We start from the raw sequence: 24,879 nt of genomic DNA on the forward strand, positions 1-24,879 counted from the left end.
ATACTGATAAGGACAAGAAGGATCTGTGCCTGCATTCTCAGCCATTAATCAGTGTCACTTAGGGAAATCCAAGCCTCCTATTGTAGAGATAGTGGGTGACACAAAGGAGGAGGATCGGGCCACAAGACACAACTCACTGGCTGTACCGTATTGACCCCTTTTTATGGCAGATGCACCCCTTTTGTAAAGGAGCTGGGGTGTCTGTCTTGGCTGTCTCTTCCCCTCCTCCCTCATCCCCTTTTTTTCCTTCACTGGGGTGTGGCTGAAGAAAGATGGAAGACAATGCAGTGTCTCTATTAAGGAAACGTGTACATCACTCTCTTTTCAGGAGCCTCCTGAACCTGGAATTTGACACAGAGGCGATATAACTCGGTTCAACACACACACACACACACACACAAATTGGACTGCAGAGAAAACACTCTAAGTACACATTACACTACACTAAGTTTAAGGTTTAAGGAAGTGTTAAGGAGTTGACTAAAAATCATTAAGGCAGGAATATCCAAATATATCCAGACTCTCTTTCAAACATGCTGCATTCCTGACATTGCTTGGATATCATCTGTGCTTGTGAGTATGCAAAAGTATAATACCATTTCATTGGACATGAACCAGACTTTATTCTGATTCTGCTTGGACTGCTTGGTCTGCACTGTTTGCAAAACTTTAAAGAAAAATTCAGATGTGCAGCTGTCGTGTTCACGGAAGTCAAGCCTTAAACTTAAACTTTGGGCCAGGTCTTTGCAAACAGAGATGAGATAGATGGGATAAATACATGCGAAACAGTCAGAAAGGTTAGCAGGGATCGTTGTTTTTCCCTTTTCTTTCCATGCCAAAAGGGCTTAGGATGTCTCGTCCCTGGTCACCAGCTAATTCAATTGCGTCAGGCAAGAGTTTATGGTTAAGCTATTATGTTCAAATTTTTTTTTTAACTTTTGAAGATTTTTTTTAACTTAAAAAAACCTTTTCCATATACTAAAACTAATATAATGTCCGCCCAGTCACACTGGACCAACTTTGTCAAATAACTTCCTGTCTTGTCCAGTCAAAGCCAGTTCAGCTGCACTCTCAGTCTAAATCCAGCCCTCCTCTGGTCAGTTTCATTGAATGGAGTCATGCCCAGGGCGATCAAATCCAGCACAATTCAGCCTGCTTTATCCTACTTTAGAGATGTGTGGCCCACTTTGGTTTAGAATATTTCTGTCAATTGATTCCCTCATTTTAACCTGCACAACAGCACAAGCAGTGATGCAGTGATCAGAACACTTATTTCTCTTCCTTCCCTGTTCCCTCCTGGTCTCCAGTGATAAGGAGGTTATATGTAGTGTGTAGGGTGTGTGTAGCTGACAAGGAACTATAGATCACAATGAGTAGCACTTCGTCTTCACTTTTCTGCTGAGGATGCACAAACACACCCTTCTGACATCCCCTTTTGTAGAAGGTCATTGACCCTTAAAACAGCAATATTAAAAGGTGATCAGGTCAGAGGGAGGACATAGCATTGACGCCTGTCAATATACTAAAGAGGTCAGGGCATGATTGAATTTTATGTGCAATAAGATCTTTATAGTATCATGTGTGTTTGGGATTCAAACAAAGTACTAAGCAGAATTCCAATCCATGCTACTATTCTATTGAATCCTTGACAAGCAAAGAGGAAATAGGATGCTATTGATCTCCAATGGAGGATTAGATTTCCAGTAGGGAAAGGATACATGTCTCATTGTACAGTGGGAGGAGCATATGACAGAGTGGCCTATATATAACCCATAGCAGAGAATCAATAGCTAAGACAACAAATGATACTGTGGCTAACTGCAATCCATGCCACTAATTCCTCTCAGCAATTGCCACATTTGTCACACAGATCTCTTAATTGTGAGAGTATAAAGCAGCTTTCCTTCTGTTTCCTGAGCTGCAGTCAGTAACAGCTGCTGCACGGTCCATTACTGTTAGCTGTTATTATCATTGTTGCATTACTGATCTTGATTGTATTGTCTACATTGTACTTGCACATTATAATTATGGTCTTTCTGTCGACTTTGTCTGTATGCTCTTTTGGCAAAAGCCATTCTGGAGTATCACAGTCTGAAGATTTCACTTTAGGCACATTTAAGAAAGTGAAACAAATTGAATTTAATTGGACCCAAGTTTAATCAGTGGGAATCTCTCAGGATCTGCTTTAAAGAGTGTCCACTGCTGTGCTGTAGCTACTTCTCAATAGACCAATGCATTTCTTCTTTTATTTGGTTTCTGTTGTGGATAACATGCATGGAGATATAATTAGCTCAGCAGCAATGTAGCATTAGGTGCATAAATGAGCGAAAGGCAGGATACACCCTGGACAGGCCACCGGTCCATCACAGGGCAACATACACAGAAAAACAACCATTCACACTCACACCTACAGGCAATTTAAAGTCACCGACTTACCTAACATGCACGTCTTTAGAATGTGGGAGGAAGCCGGAGTACCTAGAGAAAACCCACGCAGGCACAGTGAGAACATGCAAACTCCACACAGAAAGGCCCCAGTTAGAATCGAACCAGGAACCCTCTGACTGCTAACCACCGCACCAGTGTTAGTAGCTGTTGCAAAAATGTATATGCATACAACTAGTCTTGGAGGTGCATTCTTTCATCTATGCCTGCAAGTTCTGTTGCTGAAACATGGTTGGTTTGTGAAATGTTCTTTACCCATTGTTGACCTGTTGCACATGTCTGTCATCATGTTGTTCAGTCTGAATGCAGAGTCCGTCATTCCCAGCCACTGGCATTGAGACCACCAACATATCAATCACAAGCTTGTTCCTTGATCCATCAGGCTATTGTCAATGACTCCATTGTGTCCCCTGTCCTTGAATGTTAATGCTAAAAAAAAAGGCCCCCGGAAGAACGATGATAAAATGCCTGAGATAGTGTCGCTCAGCAAATTTCCTTGTCTTGGTTTCAACAACATCTATTATGTCAGTCCAAAGACATCGATGAATTAGAGATTAAGGGGCAACAAGTGAGATCCTCAGTGGCCAACAGCACCAAATGAACACAATACATCTTCAAAGATTTGATAGAGCAGTTGATCAATAACAGTGACTCCACAAAACAATTGCCCTCAACAAACACACACACACAGTGACTTTCACTTTTGACCTGCCAACTAATAGAGAACCACTTTCAAGCCAGCAAAACAAATGTAAAAAAAAGTAACATAATTAAGGTATATTTCATTGTGATATCTAAAATCCAATAATCCAATCATAACATGTTTTAGCTGGATTAGCTAGCTAACCCACTGTTGCTATGAAAACTGTGACTTTCAGTAGTTTGCTTAATCATTAATGTATGACTGTAAATGGCTATTAAGTAGCATTAGAGGATTTAGCCTTGAGTCCTAGAAAGATGGCGGTGCGCACAGTGACAACAGCTTTGAGCTCCTACAACACCACATCTCACAATCTGCTATACATTTTCACTTCATGGACTCTTAGCACTTATTGCACCTTTTTAACATTGTAGGCTGCTCCGATGTTATCTCACTGATATATATAACAATAACAATACAATATATAACCTGAATCCTGAATCCTTTAAAGGACCAGTATGTAGGATGCAGTGACATCTAGTGGTAAGGTTGTAGATTGCAACCAAATGAATAAGAATTGATTTATTTATTTTTTTTGTCTCTGGAAGGTAGCCAGGTCTCTATACTAAGAGCTAAATGTAAGCTTACAAAACACAGCAGATCACTGAGCATTGAGGTTTCCATGTACATGACTGCCTGTAACCCAAACAAATTCTGCCTGTATTTGGATTAACCAGGAATTAAAGCAGACTCAGATGCTGCCAACATAGCATGACTGCCACACAGACTCAACTACTCTTCAGAATCTTACAGGTAATGTTTGTTCATATTTATTAAATTATGATCTCTTAGCATGCCTTTACTCCTGATTTTCAGGTATCATATTTTCACATGTGGACAAATCACACATGAAAAAATGCAGCACCATCTTATTGCATGACTATGTGTGTGCGTCTGTGTGGGTGGTCCCACAGGGTGTGCATTTGTGCTCAGACCTAACTGACCCCTTATGTTGTTTATCAGTCCCTAATTCATCCCAGTGGCATCTGGGCATTGCTGCAGTCTCTGGTTGCTGAGGTGGTGGGGTGTCTAGCCTGAGTGTTTGGGAGTTGGATGGGGGTTGTTGTGTATGTGTGTGTGTGTGTGTGTGTGTGTGAGGGAGGGTTGTCCTTCTTAAAAAAAAGGCGTATCATTGTTTCCATACTCCTCTAGCAGAGCATCCATCTGGACGCAAGCAGGCTCATTGTTTTGACACTCACAGCGTGGTGCAGTCTGGAGAGGAGAGGAGAAATCCCTCTTCACCCCTTTAATTGTGTTGAACATGATGCAATCGGATGGATGTTGTATAATGTATGAGTGTGTGTACAGTATGTGTGTAGATAGATTTGAAAGCTTCTAGTCTAAACAAACACAGATGTTAGATAAATTCTTACATCTTTTCAACATTATATGTCTGTATTTGGAACAATTAACTTTCTAATGAATAGAACATAAACATTAATGTAAATACATTCTCCACTTATAACATTGATCTGGGACCCTATTTTTCCAGGGAGATCAATATTTTCTCTCATACTGCTGTTGTTTTACCTTTAAAAATGAAGAATAAGCATAAGAATTCAGCACTTCATGCAATCTGTATCACACATCACCTTCTTCAACTGTAAGACGCACAAAATGTAACATCACGAGACCGCTTGTACAGTTTTATTGTTCATAACACGACCGTTGGCAAATAAAGTGCTGCATACTGATATCACCCACAACAGGACAGGATTACACTGCGGTAAATACTGTATATATGGAAGCTACGCTAGCAGTATGTAAATGTAAACGATCCAACAGGATGCAAGATAAAAAGATATAGGGTTCATCCGATCCCCCCTTCTCCCTTCATTCAATAATTAACAGGCAACTCAAAGCACTGGTTTTCTTCACTATATCTATAGTAAGCTCAGCTTTTCCTAAAGAGTTATTAAAGTGCCAAACATTAAGCTTCAGTATGGCTGCAAGGCTGTTTTACCCAGTGGAAGTTCAGTTTATAAACTCAGTAAAGTGTTGAGAGAAAGCTCTCTTTAAAAAAAAGACATCATAGTTGTGGACAGTCTGCACCAATAATATCATCAGCAGCTTATCATCCAAAGATTTTGAAAACCACCTGAGGTCGCAACAAAAAAAGGAGAGGACAGGTTCAAATATTCAAATGTTCAGTCAAGCAGCAACAGAAGTTGAAAGATTAGAGGACATTATCATTATCATGGTGTTAGAGTTGCATATTGTGGTTTGCATCTTATATATATGGAGTCAAGGCACAGTGGCTGCTTGTGTGCACAAATTCTGCTGGGTTGAATGCTTGGACACTTCTGGTGTCCATTTGATTTTGCAAAAAAAGCAAACTTTACATGAGCTTCTGCAGACATAACCAAGGAGTCATATTGACACTTCTGACATAACCATACGTTCCCAGAGTTTGTTTTTGAAACAAAATGTTTCATGGCAAACTTTGTTTCTCTTTGCAAAACGTAATAAAAGTGATCAATCATTAATACAGCTGTCGTTTCTTTAAGTAAGTGCAAGTTTTTGACTTCCATGCATTTCCAAATAAGTGCTGTAACCTTATTAGTGGTTATGAATTAGAACCAACATTACAGCTACCGGTTTTGTGCCATAAAGGGATGTAAATGGTCTGCAGCCTTACATCTGTGTCCCAGTGTCTTGCCTGGCATTGGCTCTCTGAGCCCCATACACAGCCAGATGTGATGTGCTCCTCCATCATAGTCAGCAGCAGATTTTAATTGTTCTATATTATATATTATATATTGTCACTGTTCTTTGTCGCTTTGCCCTCTGACAGATTTCACCTCATCAGGACAGTGTGTTAATAACCTCACCTGTCACGTGTCTGTGGTTTTAAAGTTGCAGTCGATTGGTGTAACTCTTCCTCACAGGGTGCATTATGGGTAGATATATCCTGTCTCTGACCACAGGTTGATAGCCACAAGTTTAAAAATAATTAAAGTTTTACAGGTAAACAGATTCACAATAGCACCTTAGTAACAGCAGTTCTTACAGCAATGGCTTAATTTTCTTGTGTGTATCACTCTGTATAGACAGATCACCTTTCATCGAGTCCCCCCCCCCCTCTCTCTCTATAATCTTTGGCCATACGGTCACAGCAATGCATATCTCAGTGTGGTAGTCAGTGTCAGCTCATTTGTCCTTTCATATTTTCTGCCTGTCCTGAAACTTTACACTAAAATACATTCTTTTGCCAGCATCAAGATTAAATGCAACAAAGGCACCATTAGTGATTTCTCTCCTGCTCATTCAACACTGCAGCCCTGCATGTCAGCAGGCCCCTCTATACAACGACCTTCACTTCATTCATGGCAATGAGAAAATAAAATGAGTGTATGAATTATGTTGAACTTAACTTGGAGAATGACATGAACTGTGATAATGCACCGATGTGAAAAATGAGCTTCCATTTCTTAACATACAGTTGTTTGTTTTCTTTTTTTATTTGTGAATTTACACGGATTAGCAATACATCTAAAAGCAACTCCATTAGATAACCATTTATATAGGATTTTCACAGGTCACAAAAGTAGCTTGGCTCATTTCTGGCATGCCAAACCAAAACTTTTTTTTTTTTTTTTGAATTTTTACTTTTTTAAAAACAGAGAAAAAAAATGGTGGATAGAGGCATTAGTAAAGCAAGGTGCAAACAGTCAGAAACAGAAGAGGAGAGAATAAAAAGGATGCAATGCACATTCAGTTCATCTGAGAGCTCGTAAAATAGTAAGTTAATAAAAAAAGAAAGAAAAAAGCTCAGCGCCCTCTGCAAACTAAAAGAAAAAAACCGCGACACAGATGGAGGATGAAAATAAAAGATACATTTTGCAGGAGGAGAGGTGGTATGAAAGAAAAGAAACTCTGAGTGATAAAAACATGGTGTGTTAGTGTCGTCCTTTCCCCCTGCCCCTCTCTACTACACACACACACACATATATATATGCACTTCCATTTCCAAACTCACACCTCCCTTTCTCTCTATCTTTCAGTTGTGTGACGTCAGCTCTTTGCCCGGAGCCAAAAGCTATCATTTAACACAGCTAAAGATGCGTCCCTGAACCCTCCCGCCCTCCCTCCAAATCCAATACTTCACATTGCTAGCTGGGATATTGGTACATGTGGTTAAACCTGCGGGGGGAGGAGGAGGAGGAGGAGGATATGTGGCAACCCATCACACTTTGGCTTTGCAGAGTTCAACTGTGGGTCATCTGACAGTTACAACATGATCGTGTTTACTAGAGAAATTACACAAGGGCAGGCTTTTAGAAGCCGAAATAACAACCGGGCTTGCGATCAAATAGGCTAGAAAATAAAATGTTCATAAAATGTTTCTTTTCCAGTTCAAGGAGGAAATAAACGGCAAATTCAGCAAGGAAATGTAGCTGCAGTGCTACTGGAAAAGCTACTGTTTGTGGGAGCCTGAGGGGTGTGGATGCAGTCACTGGGGGTGATTTAACAGAGATCTTGTTAGGGTCCATGACACCTGAGCAGGCAGATGAAAATCACAACCCTTGTCTTATTAAAAAATAATAAGAGGAAAAAAAAATATGGCTTTAAAAAAAATACACACACACATCAAACAAGAGACGCAACTCCTCCACCCTCCACAACCCATTACTCTTTAGCTGGCTTATGGTTTGATTGAAAAATGAGTTTTGTTTTGTTTTTGTTTTTTTCTCCACGTGTGACACCAATGAAAGATTCTTTCTTGCTTCGTTCGACTCACTTTCGGGGTCCTGATCGCTCTCCGACGCCACGCCTCGCTCACTACCTGCACAACTTTTACCCAATAACATCACAATCTCCTTCACTGGTGAAGCCACCTGCAACTAAAATGTTATACACCACAAGAAAAGTGCTGCACAATAAAAAATAAAAATATATAGTTAACAAAAAAAATCTATATCCAGTTTTCATATATCTGTGTTATATAGTAACTCTGAAGATTAGAATATACTTTGAGCAATCGGGCATCACTACAAAAACGTAAAGTCAGCAAAAAAACATGCGTCAGAATTCTCTTAAAAAGATTAAGAGTACAAAACAGAGATGACTTAAAAAGATCAAATCTCATGAGATGAAAAGCTAGAAACAGACAGAGATGCTTTACTAAAATGAGATTTGTCTCATTCTTTCATTCAATTTGGCAAAAAAAAAACTGAGATGAAAAGGACAAAGTATGAAGATGCTACATAAATATTCTGAGATAATTGTTGTGATAGATTGCCAGCCTCACTATCTATAATCTAGTAAACCTTTAACTCGTGTGTAGTTTCAGCCGAAGAGAAGCAGCGCCTGAAGTAAAAGAAGAAAGTGAGAGAGCCAGACGGAGAGAAAAGCTCCTCTCACAGTAAATAAATCAGCACCCTGTGGCTGTTTTTTTTCTGAGACCTGTTTTTTTTTTCCAGTGTGACTTGAAATTTTATGTGGCCTCTAAGTTCTCCTATGCAGAGTCAGGTGATCAGTATATTTAAAAGAAGAAGAAGAAGTGCAGTTGTGCACTCTGGGATCCAGTCTATTTATAAAACTGGAGGTTTTAAACAAGGAGGAGCCAGTTAATCAGGCTCTAAACGGCCTCAAATTACACTTCCAAGGAGCCCTGTTCAGAGCACTGCATAGGTGCAGACACACCAACACCTGCCCAAGTGACACCCACCCTCCGCCTGCTTTGATCCACGGACCCACACACCCACCAGGAAATGTCCCGAACATTCTCTTTAACTTTTTTTGTTACAAACCATCTTATGTTTGTGTTAAATCCTTTGCTCTGCACATAAAACCTTTTGTTAGAAAAATCAAAATACAATTAAAAACATAAAGGACATTGAAAACAGAGACAAAATAAAAACGCAGACATTTAACAGGCGAGAAGGCGGCGGCGGCCCCTCTTTCTTCTTCTTCCGTGCAGATGGCCTTGTCTGCTCTCAGGCCTCCGTCTTCTCTTTCTTTTTGTTTTTCTTCAGGAAGGACGGGGTGCGGAACTTCTTCTTCTTTTTGGTGTTGGGCGACTTGGAGGGGGAGCTCTCGGGGGACAGGGCCTCCTCGATCTTCTCGCCGGGGCGCACGGTGATCTCCATGCTCTCCACGCTTGTGGTCAGCTGGCTGACGCGCCTCGACAGCTCCTCGTCCACGTCGCCGTGGTTGTCTTTGCCGTTCATCAGGCCCGTGTGGTTCTCTGTGTTCAGAGGGAGTAGGAGGACACAGGGTTAGGACATGGAAGCAATGACATGGCTGAGAAAATATGTGTTGAAGGGGCATTTCACCCAAACATCAAATATTGATATTTTCCTGTGTCCTGCTGTAATGTCTATCCATCTATATATATAGTGAATTTTAGAGTTGTGAAAGAGATTTTGGTCTTCTCTGATTTAATGGAACTAGATAGCACTCAGGTTGTAGTGCTCAGTATTAAACTTTCATGACCTTCACTGCACTGTTACATGTTTGCAGGAAAACCTCCTTTCCTGCGTGTGTCCACTGCTCTGCTTCTGTCTGATTAAAACAAACGCACTAATTCCATTTAAAGCACATGATGAACTATCGCTTCACACAGTCACACACTGTCCCCATGCTCTACATATTTCATAACATCCCTGCGTAAAAACCCTGGTGACCTGATAGCCCAGAGTGTCTGTCCTCCTTTCAACTCAACAAAATGGGGCTTGGAGCAGCAGACTGCACCCACTCCCTTAATGACTGTTCACGTAACTGGCCTGCTATAGTGTCATATCCCTTTTCTCTGGGTTGCAAATGCAGGTTAAGGGAATCCAGGCCACTGGTGTCATGATACGACACTAAAAAATAAAACGCCAAAACAGCCATGACTTCTCGGTTTATTAAAAAAAAGGACAGAAAAAAAAAATGTCCGCACAACAACTGACCTGGTTTCAACACAACGACCGGCTGACCTCATAGCAGTGTCTCTACAAAATATAGGTCCCCTGAGCCGCTGTGCTGTTGTTGTGGGTTAATTGTTATTGTGTGGTCTTGCGTGTTTGTGCCGGACGGAAGTCGACAGGAAGTCAATCTCATAAGTCTCATTATTTACAACTTGTAAAGTGGTCTGTGTGATCTTTGTGTTTCTTGGACGTGCACCAAGTTGGCTTCAAATATCAAACACAACAACTTGTGTGTTAAAAGATACAACAGCATAGATACGCATGCCAGCAAGAAGCCAGAAAGCATGTCATGTGATGTTATCACACACTCATGTTACTGGTCCAGCAGGTGTGTGATGTTTTACACCACAGGATGATTTAGTTTAGTTACTGCTGCATTTAAGGACACTCCAGAAATCTAAGACCATATTTGAGGTATGATGATGATAAACATCTTTAGCTGGTCCTGGTGAGCTTAATTAAACTTAATATATGGCCATAAGCTCTCCATCAAATATACTGCTGCACTGTCTTCCAAACTAATTTGGACATGGATGTTTTTTTCAGTTGTTAGACGGAGACAATAATGTGGAGGCCACTCTGTTTTCCATATTGGAAATTAGAAGATTAACCCCTCTTAAGTATGAATCTGCTGCCAGAAGGGGGGTTTGGCTTAGTTTAGACTGAAGTGAGACAGAAGTGCTGTGTGGACAGAAAAACTGTTGATAGTTATAAAATATCTGGATGTAAATCCTGTAGCTCTGTTGTTTTTTTTGCTTTTATGTGTGCATATGGTCAAAAACTACTTTACAGATGCTTGTGGGATTATCCATTTGAAGCTGTTTTTTAAATTTTAACTTTCAAAAGTTTTTAGCAGCCATCTCTGTGAAATCGCTGATGACCCTGAATGCACCACAAAGGAAGCTTTCCTTTCTCTCCTGTCATGCTCATTCATCTCAAAGATGTTTCTTATAGCTACAGTGAAGCATATCTGGTAATGGAAGTAATGTATCCTTACATGTGTAAATTATTATTTAGCATTTTAACAGTTTGCTTTATCACGTTTGGAATGTAAACTTGTCGACTATTAAAATTGTCATATATGTATGATGGACATTGGCTTGTTTCCTGTAAAAAGGTGTTGATACAACATACACTTGTGACACAGATCCGTGGTAGTTTCAGCATTTTTTGTTAGGTTTTTAGTGCGTTTCAGTTAAGTTTGCAGCGTCATGCAGTAACTGATGTAATCTTAAAGACAAACAAACAGCACAGCAGTGAAGATCATTGTAAAAACGTCTCTCTCTCTCTCTCTGAAGTGAGTAATACCTTCTTTCGCTGGAGTGCTTTGCGGGGACTGGGTGAGAGACAGAGACTGAGAGAGTGTGGAGCCGTCGTCAGAAGTTAGCTCGTGCTCGCCATCTGCAGGGAGGGGTGGGGGGCAGGGTGAGGGGTTGCATGGGATGGATGGATGGATGGATGAGAGGATTGCAGTGTGGTGTAGGGGGTTGAAGTAGAGGAACGACAGCAGGGGTGAGTGGGATGAGAGGTCAGGAGGGAGGGAGGGAGGGAGGGAGGGGGTTTGAGAGATTAGTGGTAACACACACATGTTAGAATCAGGCCATGCACAGCTGTTTTTCCACAAAATTTCCAAAATCCTACTGATCATCAGGCTCTTGGAAGTGCCCTCTCTGATTTGTTATCCGTTTGTATTGGTGGCTGAGCATGCACTATTGAACCGTAATATCCCAGAGACTCCACAGATAGATTAGCACTGCACAGCTGGATCACCAGGGGCAAGGCACTGCAGGAAGCAGTCATTTATGAAGTAAGATATAGACTATATTAAACTTTTCAGTCACAACATGAGATACACAATACCCTTTATACAATAAAAGTCTGACGTAATATTACAGCTCAGCATTAGTAGCCTCATTAGTCCAGCGGTAAACACCAATTGGTGAGAATGAATGACATTTCCCATATCCGTTTAACGTGTTCATTAACACATTCAGAGTTACACATTCAGCTGACAGTTGTCACAGCCATTTCAAGCACAGCATATAGGATGTGGGTTGCATAACAGACTGTGTGTGCAGTGAAAGTGCTCATATGTTCTGTGTGCAGAAGTACAGTTATGTGCATGCAACAGTTTCCCCAATGAATGTCAACCTAAGCAATTATGTTTTTCTATTATTAACATACACACTGTTCTGGACACAAATAATCACAGGCTAAATCTATAAGTGTGTGCGTGTGTGTTGGCGAAGCATGTATCAGGCCCTTCCAGACGGTCTCCAGCTTGCATCCAGATTGGTCACCGGGGATTCATGGGGCTGTGGGGGCAACAGTGTCATAGCAACGGGCTCCACTCATGTGGCGGGTGTGAAGACCTGCTGTCAGTTCGGTCTGCCATCTTAGTCACACCGGCCTTGCACATTTACACCGTGCTTCATATGCACATTAGAACAAACAGAACCGTCCATACACATGCATGAACACATGCCCTTACTGACGGAGACACCCACATAAAAATAAACATTTTAAATGTGACAGGAGCTCCGGACTGATGTTGGACAAACCCCCACTTCACTCGGAAAGGCAGTGTTATGGAGAGCTAATATGATTAGCAGTGATTATTCAGTTTGTGTGTGTGTATGAAGACACAGGGTTAACACAGCTGAAAGTAGCAAGGGGAAATCCCCTATGTTAAAGGTATACAGGTGTGCGTACATGTGTTTACTACTCTGAGCATTATGCAAAATATAGGAGTGTCCAGTGGGACTGTTACTAAGGAGACAGAGCGACACACCTGGATTTTATGGATGTTTACCACCAGCTGAGTTGGAAAATTGAAAATGTATAGTCACCAATCTGTATTTTAAATTTAAGTAGCACAATGAGCCACTAAAGGAACAATCTGTAACATGTGTAGCTTAATAAGAACTTTAACATTAACCAGAATCATTATATTAGAAGTGATGGCTATGATGTCAAAGAAGTCTATGTATTGTCTAAGGATGAAATGGCTTGCATATTGATTATTGATCCAAGTTTTTCTTTTTCAAATTGGCTGCTGCTGACCCATTTTTTGAGAACAGCTGACCATGTGTGCGTGCATCTTTTGTTTACGTAAGCATTTGGTTTTTGCACATTTGTGTTCGTCATACCGCTGAGACCCAGTTGCCTCCTCTCCACGTTCTTGCGGTACTCTTCCAGTGCCTTCTCTGACAGCTCGCTGAAGGGGTTGGGAGGCAAGGGAGCCATCTGCTCCTCCTCTGTGGGAACGTATGGCTGGGGAGGAGACAGGGAGAGGGGTGAGCATGGGAGCAGAGTCACACAAACGCACACACATGCAACACACTCAAACACACAGAAATGATCAGGAGGTGCGTATACACACACACACACACACACACACACACACACACACACACACACACACACACACCCCAATGTGTACAATAGTTCTCTCTCTGCTTGCAGCTCACAGCATAAATAACAGCTGCTCATATGAAGATGAAACAAAAGCTCTGACCACACCACACACACCACATCAAATCACCGACTCTGCACAGAAACATGTTTGTGACACACTGTGGAAAATGCTGCAACAAGTCATACTCATGCACAACACACACTTCATATCCACATAAGATACATGTGGCATGCTCCAACACACCATCGCTCTTAAACGACTCACAATAATAAAAGTGCAAAATGAGTCTACACTAATGAAGATAAATTAAAAAACGGGTGTCAATGTTATTCTAATAAACACATGCAGTATGTTCTGAAGGCAGTAAAATAATACATTAAAAAAACACTGCAAACCGGAACAACAGGGAAACACTAGTGAATATTTACCAGAACTTTTATCTGCACCATGTCCTTCAAAAATAAGACACCGAGCACAAAACCATTAGGAGCAGAGAATTTCATTTAGGCTGTTTTTTCAACTTCTAAGAGGTTCAACTGCCCTCTGTAAAATGTGCATGTTTGCCTCCATCTAGTGGTGAATATGTGTCATTGAATAGAACCTAAAATGGGCCCAGTTACACAGGCAAATTCTCAAAAATGGGTTGTAAAACAAATGCATTACAACAACATTTTTTGTAAATGTTGAGTGAAAAAACAAATGTTTAAGAGAAGGAAAAATATTCAACACACCTTCAAAAATGGACCTGCTGAAAGGTGTAGCATCGGGTCTACAGACATTGTATTTATTATTCTGAGTACCTTTTTTAAGATGAACTGATAAATAAACATACATTAGAAGAAATAAGCCTTTTACTGGCTCAATTGGCACGTGATCAATAGATATTTAAGAACTCTTTAATCAGCCACACTCTTTGATGCAGCAGGCAGTTTTAAACAATAGAAAACAATAAGTATGTGTTGCTGTCAATTCAATTCAGTTCAGTTTTATTTATATAGCACATTTTACAATCAGAAATTGTCTCAAAGCATTTTTCCTTTTGCAACGTGTTGTGTTGCTTCAGCATTTCAACAGAACAAAATGAAGTTCTGAGATCAGAAATCGAGTTTCTTACCTGTCTGGGTTGATCAACAGGGATCCCTGCCAGGTGCTGAGAGCGTGGCCCTGATGTCATCACATCAAGCCGGTTCTGCTCTCTGATCTGTAATAGAACAAAACAAACGACAATGTAAACAAGAAGCCAAATATTTCAATTATGCTAATGGTGAGATAAATCTGGCACGTTTAAATGTTGATTTACAGGCTGGTCAAGAGAACAGTCTTACAAGGACCACATCAAGCCTGCTACATGCTACTGCTTTAAGAGTCAGTCACAGTATCAGCTTAATGCACACAGTTTAAAAAGGGAAGGGTTAGACTCACTTTGTTTCTCTTCTGCAGCACCTCACTGGGGTCTGTGTTAAGTGGGACAAACTGATTGGGGTCCTCGATCCGGATTGGGGTTCCGGTCTCATCTGCTTTCATCCACTGTAAAAGTAAGACCAACGTTAACCGCAAGCTACATGCCTCAAAACATAAATATCAACTGTTCTTCTCTCTTCAGCCACTAGATGGCAGTCTAGCATCAGTTTTTTTGTTATTACATGTTACAATCAGATCTTTTATGTTTTTCGCAAGCTCAAACTCAGCTCACCATGGTCGTCCGGCTGTTGTAGCGCTCCTCTCCGCCCTCCACGCTGACCTTTGTGTAGCTGTTGGGTGAGTTGAGCCAGCGTGTCTTCTCCCTCTGGTGCCGCTGCTGCAGGAACTTGAAGGGCAGCCGCGTGGCGCTGTCCCCATCTTCCTCAAACATAAACGCTGTGACCGTGGCGGGGATCTCAACATCGCTCTTGTGTCGCGGCTTCTCCCGGATAATGGGGTGCCGGTAGGCATAACCTGTCCGGTAGCCCTGTGGAGCACAAGAAGTTCACAGGTTTACTTTAGATTTGCAATATAGCAGCATATGATGATGCTTTCATGTCTGCTTCATTCACTGTCCCTCCTCAGCACCAATTATCAAATGTTTTGAAAAATTTTGAGCTAATAACAGTATTTACTCCGTGACATTTCCTTCCTGTATTGCTGCCAGTTTTACAGTCAGTTAAATGGAAAAGAAAGAGAGGCACAGTGCTGTGACCGCAGGGTTTCTGGCAGGAGTCACAGAGTCATTTCCTGTCTGACCCTCTCCCTCTCTCACCCCTCAGCCTCTTCTTTATCCTCATCTATCCTTTTCTCTCACATTTCCATTTCCTTTCTCTCTGTGTTGCTGAGACAAGTTTCCACACCAGGCCTGACAGCTTTTCTTTTCATGTGAACCCTGTGGTCAAAGACCTGACCTTTCAACTTGACTTCATCAGGCTTTTTTAAAAAAAGAAAAAATGAACCGGATGCAGTCAGCTGAGCTGGCCTGATCTTTCCTGCATTATATTCAGAGTGTCTGCACATTCACAGCTGGAGGCTTGTTGCGTTTATATACTGGCTGTGGGGACGGAGGGAAGGAGAGACCCCCCCCTTTCATTCCCATCACTGTGTCTGTACTAAATCCAAGAGCTTATCTGATAGAAATACAGTGTTTATGAAGTGTGTGAGAAAAGAAGGGAGGCTCAACAGGCGGGTGATTCACTGTGATGGGAGTGAGTTGAGAAAGAGAGAAGGTGGGAGAGGAGAAGGCGTGAAGGAGGACAGGCGGTATGAGGACAGCAGATTGTTTTTCTTCTACTCTTTTATGTATTTCTGTTGGTGTCACTGTGACTATTATAGCTTTTTTCTTTGCATTTTCAATCAGTGCACATTAGATTACTGTAGATGGCGTCCTTTTCTAACTGTTCAACCACCAATGCTCATGACCCAGTGGTCCTCCTTATTTTTATTTTGAGAAATGTACTATAAAATTGAGCATAAATGAATTCTCTTTGGAAAGAAAAGTGTGTTTAAAAACACCTTTATAGCATGATTAAGGGTTGGAAAAGGTAGGATGTCAAAAGGTAGGAAAACTTTAACACCCAGAATGCACTGGGGTTGCTCCCGTCTTATCTTTGTGCTACCAAAACACCTCTCCTCTGGCTGGTGGTGAATGGCTCTCTGCTGTTGTGCCCCCTGATAATATGTTATATGGTATATTTTTGTAGTTCGAGTTAAAGGCACAGAGGTGCATTTTTGGTGCACATTTTATCACCTCTGATGTTTGCACACTCACCAGATTATCCAGCATCCTCATCAGAGACTCAAACTCCAGCTCGCCGACCTTCCACTTGTACTGACTGTTCATGTTGACAGAACCCGCAGAGGCCAGGTCGTGCACTCTGGTTTTGTACTTCTCCTGGTCCAGCACTATAAGGTTATCCACCCCCCCAGCACATGAGATGGCATTTACCTAAAACCATAAAGTGGGGACAGAGGGGAGACACATGTGAGCTTCTACTGACGACTGATGGCTTATGCAACGCACAAAAAGGCATTATTTTTCCTCCTTTACTGAACATCTGTGGTATTAGATCATCCACCTAAAATGAAAACAAGCAGGAACAAATGTCCCAACCATTTTCCAAAACCAAAATGAGATCTACCTCCACCACAGCAGCAACACAACATACAGCAAGGGACACAACAAACATGTCTGAGGGGATTTATTTATAGAAATTAAGCTGGGCTTTGCAGGATGGATTAATGTTTTCTTTTGCATGACCAGGGAGAGTCAATCAGGAGATTTGGTATGCCTGTTACAGTGGAAGGGGGCCGCAACTCATCATATTTACAAAAATTACTCTGTATTTACAAAGAAACACAAAGACACACAAGATGTGTAACAAAACTGAGAAATGTACACTATGATTTCTTTTATATGACATTATAAACACTAAGGCTAAAGCAGCCCACCTTATCTCTAATATTTTGGCTATTATTTAATGTTATTTATATATTTAATACATATGTATAATAAATCAGACTAAGGCCAGATTATTGTTAACCCAATAAGTAATTATTTCTCCTGCATGTTTCAACCTCCTAAATCCCTACAGCTTTCTTAATTAGTCATAATAAAAAAGGGACAACACCCTTCTTTTAATGCTGCTTTGGATCAACGTCAACAACAACGCATCAGATTGTTACTCCCTTCATCAAGCCCCTAATAGCCTGATTATTAAACTCTATTTAGCCAACATTTTCCACCCACATAGCACGAGATTAAGAGTTAGGGTGTGCTGTTAAAAAGTCAGAGCTGGGGGGGGGGGGGTTTGTGAAAGCAGCTGTGGGGAGATTAGATTTAGAGGGAAATCTGCCGCCCTGCTTGCCTAATGCTTGCCTAGTGTACAGAAGCAAAGGAATGTGCTGGGCAGCAGTTGGCTCTCTGTGTGTACCTGGATTTCACAGGCATACTGGGCATTGTAGATGTAGTGAAAGGCCTCTTCGATGGTTTCCCCGAGAGCAACCACGCCGTGATTCCTCAGCACCAGAACCTGCAACAAATGGAAACAACGGACATCAAATCAACAGTGTCCAACAGGCTTTTGATATGTCTCGACGATCACATGCCCACCGTAACATTTCTGCTTTTAGGTTGCAACAAAGGTTTGGCCCCCGGATGATGACAGCAGTGGAAATTCCCTTGAATTCCTCAAATCTTTGCAGATTTAAAGTCAGTTAATCTCATTATTTGTTTTTTTTTGTTGGTTTTGAAACAGAAAAGTCACATGGTGGACATTTCTACAGGATGTGCTGGTTTGACTGTCCTGCTTCTGCTTCCTATGTTAAATACACCACACCCTGACAAATAATTAGACCATTTTTGTTTCCTGACTTCAAGGATGACATACAGCAGACCTTTCCTTTGGTTATTTTGAAATTTACTTCAAAATATCATGTGTACCCCTCAGGGCCAAATGTGTTTATTTCTTTTTATATTACTGCCTGATTCCTGAGTGATCAAAGAGGGTATTGTTAAAGAAGGACAATGTTTAAAGAATAGATACATCTGATTAGCTGCTTGACTGGTCATTATTTTAAAAGGAACAATTCAGATCTCTGTTTTTGTACATCTCCCACCTTTGCCGTTGGTCCCAGAGCCTTCTGCAGCTCTCTGCGCTCCTCCTGGTCATCAAGGCTGCCCTGGTAGTTGTAGTAGGCAATCTCACCGAGGAGCAATGCCTCCTGTGAAATGGGCAGAATCCCGCACTTCATAGACGATACCTAAAGCAAGAGAAAGAAGACATGTGAGACATGACATGCTTCTATGTGAAGAAACTGCAGACACCAGCATCTTTGTTGTCACATACATGGCTGCACAGCAGAGGTATATACAGGTAATTATTTTCTCTCATATGAAATGTCATCTGGTTGCAGTGAACTTACAGCTGCTGTGGCAGGAGTGTGCACATGAATGATGCACCGGATGTCTGGACGCATGGAGTAGATGGCAGCGTGGGGGCTGAAACCTGCAGGGTCGATCCTCAGGGTGGTGGAGCCCTGCTCGATCACGTCCCCAATAATGTTGACCTTCACCTGGGAGGGGGATGAGGGGGAGGGGGCAGAATCAGAGTCAGTGTGTGCTTCATGGAATGGGTGCATGACAGACAGCTGGACAGAGAGACGTAATGCAAAACCATGCCATGCCACAATCAGTGAAATCTAATGCGCCTGGGCACTAAATCACAGCTAAAGACTGAAACATCCACCCAGATCCACCCAAACACAGCTAACAATAACTCCAACATTGAATAAGAAGGCATAAACACAAGTCAGAATCAATGAGTGTGATGACATAAATCACATTATCAATGATTCCTCCTCCTCTCTCTCTCTGCTCTTCTCCAGGAAATGAATAGCAGCGTTACCAGGAAACATAATATAGTCAGGGAGTGGACATGATGTCCTGTGACAACTTCATTACCAGCCAGTTAGCACTTATTAAATTACATGACAGGAGCGAAAAAAGCAAGGCAGAAATAGACGGTGAGTGAGGAAGTCAGAAAATAAAAGAATACAGACAAATAACTGGGTGGAGAAACTGTGGTATAAAACCTGCAGGAAGAGCAATAACAAAACTGAGTGCAGATGTCAGTCTGTGCAGTAAAACCTAATAAACAGAAAACTCTGCTCTGCCTCAGACATCAGGCAGAGCAAAATCCACATGTTATTCTGTGCCATAAGCCTGAACGCACCGGCTCGCATTTCTCTTCCACAATTCAAAGTCCGAGTGTGTGTTATCACAACAGGAAAGGGCATTCATCATCCAGTCTCCGGCTAATGAAACACACCCAGTTCAACTCAAAGCGCTGCAGTGAAATCCTTAAAGACCCACCAAATTAGCATATTTATACATTACTTAGGTTACAACTATTGAACTAATGTCAGAAGATAAGACCTCAACAAGTTAAATTTCAGAATAAAACACAATCATCTGTTGATAGCATTAGCTGCTCGCTAACTACCTAATTAACTGGCATGTTTGTACTTACTAAAATAAAAAGAAATATGTATATATTAGCTTCTCAGTACAAAATATGGATTAGTCCAACTGTCCAGTAAACATCTGCAGGATCGACAAAGTATTGCCCAGCATGGTTGCATGCACACACACCAAAAAGCACAACAACAGGCCCAACTGGGGCCGGATCTTGATTTAGAAATCTATTCTGTTTTGACATTGGTATCCACAGCTGGCTGGTGATCTTTGGGTCACCTCATGCTGAAAATCCCGAGATATGAGTGCTGAGTGCTGCTGTGCCTTTTAACAGCCCACATGGATGTTTGGACAGATGACTGTTTATTGATCTTTTACCCTGGCACAGGAAAATGAATGGCACAAACCAAGCGTGAGTAACAACCGCCATCTTTGTCTGCAGCTGTGGGACGATCGAACATCGACTGGGTTACATCACATGTCCATGCACAGTATCACAGTTCACCCCGTTGTGTCCTTCAACATTCAGCTGCCTGTCAGTCTACAGATCTGACAGAACTACAGCTGAGAGGCCCTTCTGACGAATGTAGCACCTCTAATTATAAAAACATGCCAAAGGACGTGTCAGGAATCTGGATCTGAAATGTGATGCAGCTGGACGGTGATAAGCAGAGTGGGGCTTGAAGGAGACATGTGAGCAGATTCATGTTGGAAAAATTCAATTTTAACAAATCCACCAGCTTCAGTCTGTATTATCACTCCACTAGAATACTTCAAACAAAAAGAATCAACATTTTTCTGTTCTCAAATGACCCCTCCCTCACCTCAAAGCTCAGATATATTGAAAAGGAGAGGCAGATGGAAACTGACCAACTGGAGTCTAGCCTCTCTCTCCATAAAACCGCTGGCCCCAGCGCGACCTCTCATGCTCTTTATTCTGGATGACTTCCTCTTAATCAATCACTTTGCCTCTCTAAACACTTGAACTCAACCATGGAACTATAGATCTGAAAGGCAGGCAGAGGGAGAAGAAGAAAGGGAGGAGGCTGAAGACAGGCAGATAAACACTGGCTTCAAAACACCAACAGACTAAAACACAGTGTGGGAAACTCTACCTAATTTTGTCCTGTGTCTCAGAATGTGCAACATTGTGGTCATCCCTCTCATACAGACAAAGTTTACCAGTCAGCCACAGAGAAGATGGATGTGGTCCAGACACACAAACTAAAAATACTAAAAGACTTGGCCATGTTGAGCCTACATATAACACCGCTGTTGAGCACCAGATTGACAACCAACACAAAGATGAAAAACGTACAAATCACTCAGCCACACATGGCTTTACTAGCAGGCAGGTTCACGAACTTCAGCTGAGATTCACATCCCTTCCTGGCTGCCAACTACTCCAGCCAGCCAGGTGGTGAAAATTCCCTGTCAGCCGTTGTTCCACACCTGCAGCCATGATACACAAGTGCTTGTGTGTTTGCACAAATAAGGATAAAGTAAGGAATGTCCAACCCTGCCAAAAGGAAAAATCTCATTCAATATCCTTGTCTTTAGCATTCTGAAAAAGCAGGTGAGGAAGAGAGCTACACATAAAGCATGAAGAAACTGTGTCGCCAACACCTAACTGTACATCTACATCCTGTGATGTGACATCTGTACACTCACAGAGAAACAACCGAGACATTCACAATATTTGCTTACGAGAGAACGAAGGCTACAGCGACACTGATGTCAATACAAGAGGAGCCAGTGACACTGAACATGTACACAGAGACAGAGAGAGAGAGAGACATTGTCTTCTAGACTGAAATCAGGTTCATCTGCTATTTTCCCTTTCACTGAAGGAAGTAAAAGTCTGATTAAGCAAAGTGGAAAAGCATCATCCGACTCCAGTCAGGGCTTTATTATAGTCAGAAAAAGGACACTAACACAGACCGACATTTACAACCTGTTTTAAATGTTGCAAGGAATGAAGTTAGAGGGCAGACAGCGAGCTTCTTACCAGGTTGGCTGCAGATGCCTCTGCGAAGGAGAGTCCTCTGGGGATGATGAGGATGTGGTCTTGCTCTTTACTGACTCGACCCTAAGAAAAGGTCAAAACATGTAAGTAAGATTGTAAAAATAAATGATAGATATATTGTTGATCAAGACATAATAATAAAGCCATTCGGATCAAACATTTCACTCGCATTTGAAAACAATTTCTGTACAAACAAAAGCATAAAACAGACAGGATTCAAGAACCATCAGACCTTTAAAAACTGTTTCTTTTAGCTCCTGGCTGGAATATACTGTGTAATTTTGGACACAGAAACTAGAAATCATCAGAAAACTGATGTTAAAAGGTGACGCAGAGGGTTTGGTAGAAGAAAGTAGTGCACATGCAACTTTTTTTTTTTAATAGAGGTAACCCATCCATACATTTGACATTAAATGTAAAAACAGTAAAGAGGTCTGTGTTTTTGCTTGTGTGCATCTCACTGTGATGTAGGAGTTGGCGAAGTGTGCCCAGCTGAACAGGTCCACCAGTCTGTAGAGGCTGGCCAGCTTACAGCGTGTCAGCTTCTCGCCTTTCACCATCGTGGTGGATTCCACTCCGTACATATCGTTGATGGGAGTGACCATACCCAGACCTAAAAGATCAAAGGGAGCACAAACAGAATGTAGCAGGAGAGACTGGTGACTCGAGGCAAAAATAAGAAATATGACAATCTTTTACATTAAAAAACTGCAGATCAAACAGCATTGATAACTTCGCTGGCAGTCACTCAGGAGCAGACATCTGTATGCGACACCTGGATCTTTCTCTAATGACGTATCAGTTCCTAATTTACAAATAACTTTCCGTCTTTCCTTCCAGATGCAGACATTACGAGTTTAACTGAGCTGCCATAGTGTCACTGATGTGTAATTCAGCATTAGCTGTGCATTCCAAGTCCTGTGATTAGAAGCAGGCTTCACATATGGACTCCTGGACAGAATTTGCAAAGGATCAAAACCCTGCTCAAATATGCACGGCTCTTCCGGAGTCTGGGCTCGGATTGTCTCACAGTATTTATTCCTTTAAGCGCACAAAGCTCGTGTTTGTGTATGGATCTCCTGACTTCCAGGGCTGATGCTGTGTTTTTGTTTTTCTCTTCTGTTGCACCCTGGGCGAGGGTGGCATGCTCTGCTGAGTGTTAGTGTCTGGTTGCCCGGGGGAACAGGGCAGCACAGGACAGCGAGTATACTCACTGAGGGGGGAAGTGTTGAAGCCGGCCACCGAGCTGGCCATGAAGAAGTCTGCAATCTGCCTGAGGGCCAAGAGGCCAGTGGGGTTGTTCCCTTTCCGCTGCTGCTCCTGGATCAGGCTCTCCAGCTCCTCCTTAAAGGCCTGAGAAACGAGAGAAGAAGAGTTTAGACCTGAAGCTTTGTCGATGGAATATGTCAGCATATATAAACCCAACCCACAGCGTTTATTTAATGTATAGGGTAAAAAGCAGCAGCAAAAAGCAGTATAAAACACCGGAAGCTTCCATTAGGAATGTATTTATTTCACGTTAAAGAGCAGATTATCTCAAAATTACAAAAAACATAAAAGGCTAGTGAGACAGATGAAGGTAGGATGGAGGATTAGTGGTGACGTTAAAAGATGTGAGAACATTCAGAGAAAAAGGAAGATCCAGGGTGAGTGTGTTAATCACAGATTAGACATCCTCATCGGGCGTCAATCTGAATCATCCTAAAAGTGCTCTATAAAGCCAGATCCTGATTGGCTGGCCCCACAACAAACTGTGTCAGGATTGGTTGTCTGGCTAGCTGGCTGTGACCAGGAGAGAGTGAGCGAGTGTATGTGTGGCTAATCCACAATATCTGTTGAATCCAAAGACACAACAACAGTAACAGTATAGGCTAAACAAGCTCTTATGCAAGATGACACAAACACACAGCTGGTTAAATTACATTATATACAGTACTCATCGTGTAGCAGCTCATAAATTTAACAGCAATCATCTGTGTACACACAAAGAGACAACAGAAGTCATCAGGGTCAGCCTTGAATGTGATGCTGACTGCACACATGCTGCATTCATACAGCTGAAGTCAACGTACAGCACCTGATAATCCAAAATGTTGCTAACCTCTAACGAGGCACGCTCACCTTTCTCTACCTGTTAATCTACAACCAACACCAAGGGTTAAGACGCAGACTCAGAGTCATGCTGTATTTTATTGTCTCAATCTGTGAGAATCCTCCGAGCATCCTCACAGAATAACACATCAGGTGATTTCATGAAGCACATCTTTGTCATGTCATCTATTTCTTTTAACTGTTAAGCCAGAGTTAATGCTAGTTAGCTAGCTCTATCACCCTGGTAGCCTTGGTTGTAAGAGAGAGACATTTGTGACACAGGCTTCTGTTGAAAGTTGACTCAGTTTTTCCTGATCGTTTAATTAAGCCTTACCATCTGGTCCAACTTTGTATCCTTCATCATCAACTAATTTGTTGGAACCTCAGCATGTCGTATACAGATGTGACTCAAAAAAGTGTGTATTGTGGCTGCTTTGGTCCTCAGTACTTAACCCACCGGATCAGGTCTTAGGCAGCTTCACCTCATCATAGCTTTAACCTGCAATTTCTGACCTGCTTTAAATTTCCTGCTGGAAATTTCAAATGGGTGATGGTAATCTGTGGAAAAAAAGCGTGAAGCGTGAGCATAAAAAGAGGCCATGACATGATTTTGATGCAATGTCACCCTTGCAAAGCAACATCCAATATTCATGTCTTTATTTCATCTCAGTGCTTACGCAACAGATTTCCCAATGGAGCTGCATCTGTGCATGAAAACATCAGTGACAGTGAAGGTTCCACTCTTCTCTGTCCTTCCATATCACCCCACAGGACGGGTCCGCCAGTGTTATGTGGTGGTTATGTGGCACATATGGGGGGTGTTTTGTTAAAAGTGGGGCAAACCGC

At 41.8% G+C, this 24,879-nt stretch overlaps 1 protein-coding gene across 8 annotated transcripts in view; it reads right to left on the reverse strand.

Moving 5' to 3' along the window:
• Nucleotides 1-6,587: 6,587 nt before the first annotated feature.
• The window catches only part of add3a (adducin 3 (gamma) a), an 80,516-nt gene continuing 62,224 nt past the window's right edge, over nucleotides 6,588-24,879 (reverse strand). For 5 of the 8 annotated variants that reach the window (XM_028400941.1, XM_028400942.1, XM_028400940.1 and 2 more), the window contains 14 exons: nucleotides 23,157-23,295; nucleotides 22,404-22,555; nucleotides 21,925-22,005; nucleotides 18,866-19,015; nucleotides 18,560-18,703; nucleotides 17,875-17,973; nucleotides 16,713-16,889; nucleotides 15,171-15,425; nucleotides 14,900-15,004; nucleotides 14,592-14,678; nucleotides 13,906-13,929; nucleotides 13,209-13,332; nucleotides 11,368-11,460; nucleotides 6,588-9,335 (listed from right to left, as the gene is read on the reverse strand). In XM_028400941.1, coding sequence (XP_028256742.1) covers nucleotides 9,085-9,335; nucleotides 11,368-11,460; nucleotides 13,209-13,332; nucleotides 13,906-13,929; nucleotides 14,592-14,678; nucleotides 14,900-15,004; nucleotides 15,171-15,425; nucleotides 16,713-16,889; nucleotides 17,875-17,973; nucleotides 18,560-18,703; nucleotides 18,866-19,015; nucleotides 21,925-22,005; nucleotides 22,404-22,555; nucleotides 23,157-23,295 — 1,881 coding nt within the window. In that variant the 3' untranslated portion in view covers nucleotides 6,588-9,084. The remainder of the gene's footprint in view (nucleotides 9,336-11,367; nucleotides 11,461-13,208; nucleotides 13,333-13,905; nucleotides 13,930-14,591; nucleotides 14,679-14,899; nucleotides 15,005-15,170; nucleotides 15,426-16,712; nucleotides 16,890-17,874; nucleotides 17,974-18,559; nucleotides 18,704-18,865; nucleotides 19,016-21,924; nucleotides 22,006-22,403; nucleotides 22,556-23,156; nucleotides 23,296-24,879) is intronic. The other 3 variants (XM_028400944.1, XM_028400945.1, XM_028400951.1) reach the window with 3 other exon arrangements.

Source organism: Parambassis ranga, chromosome 1 (genome assembly GCF_900634625.1).
Source record: "Parambassis ranga chromosome 1, fParRan2.1, whole genome shotgun sequence".
Classification (NCBI taxonomy): Eukaryota; Metazoa; Chordata; class Actinopteri; family Ambassidae; genus Parambassis; species Parambassis ranga.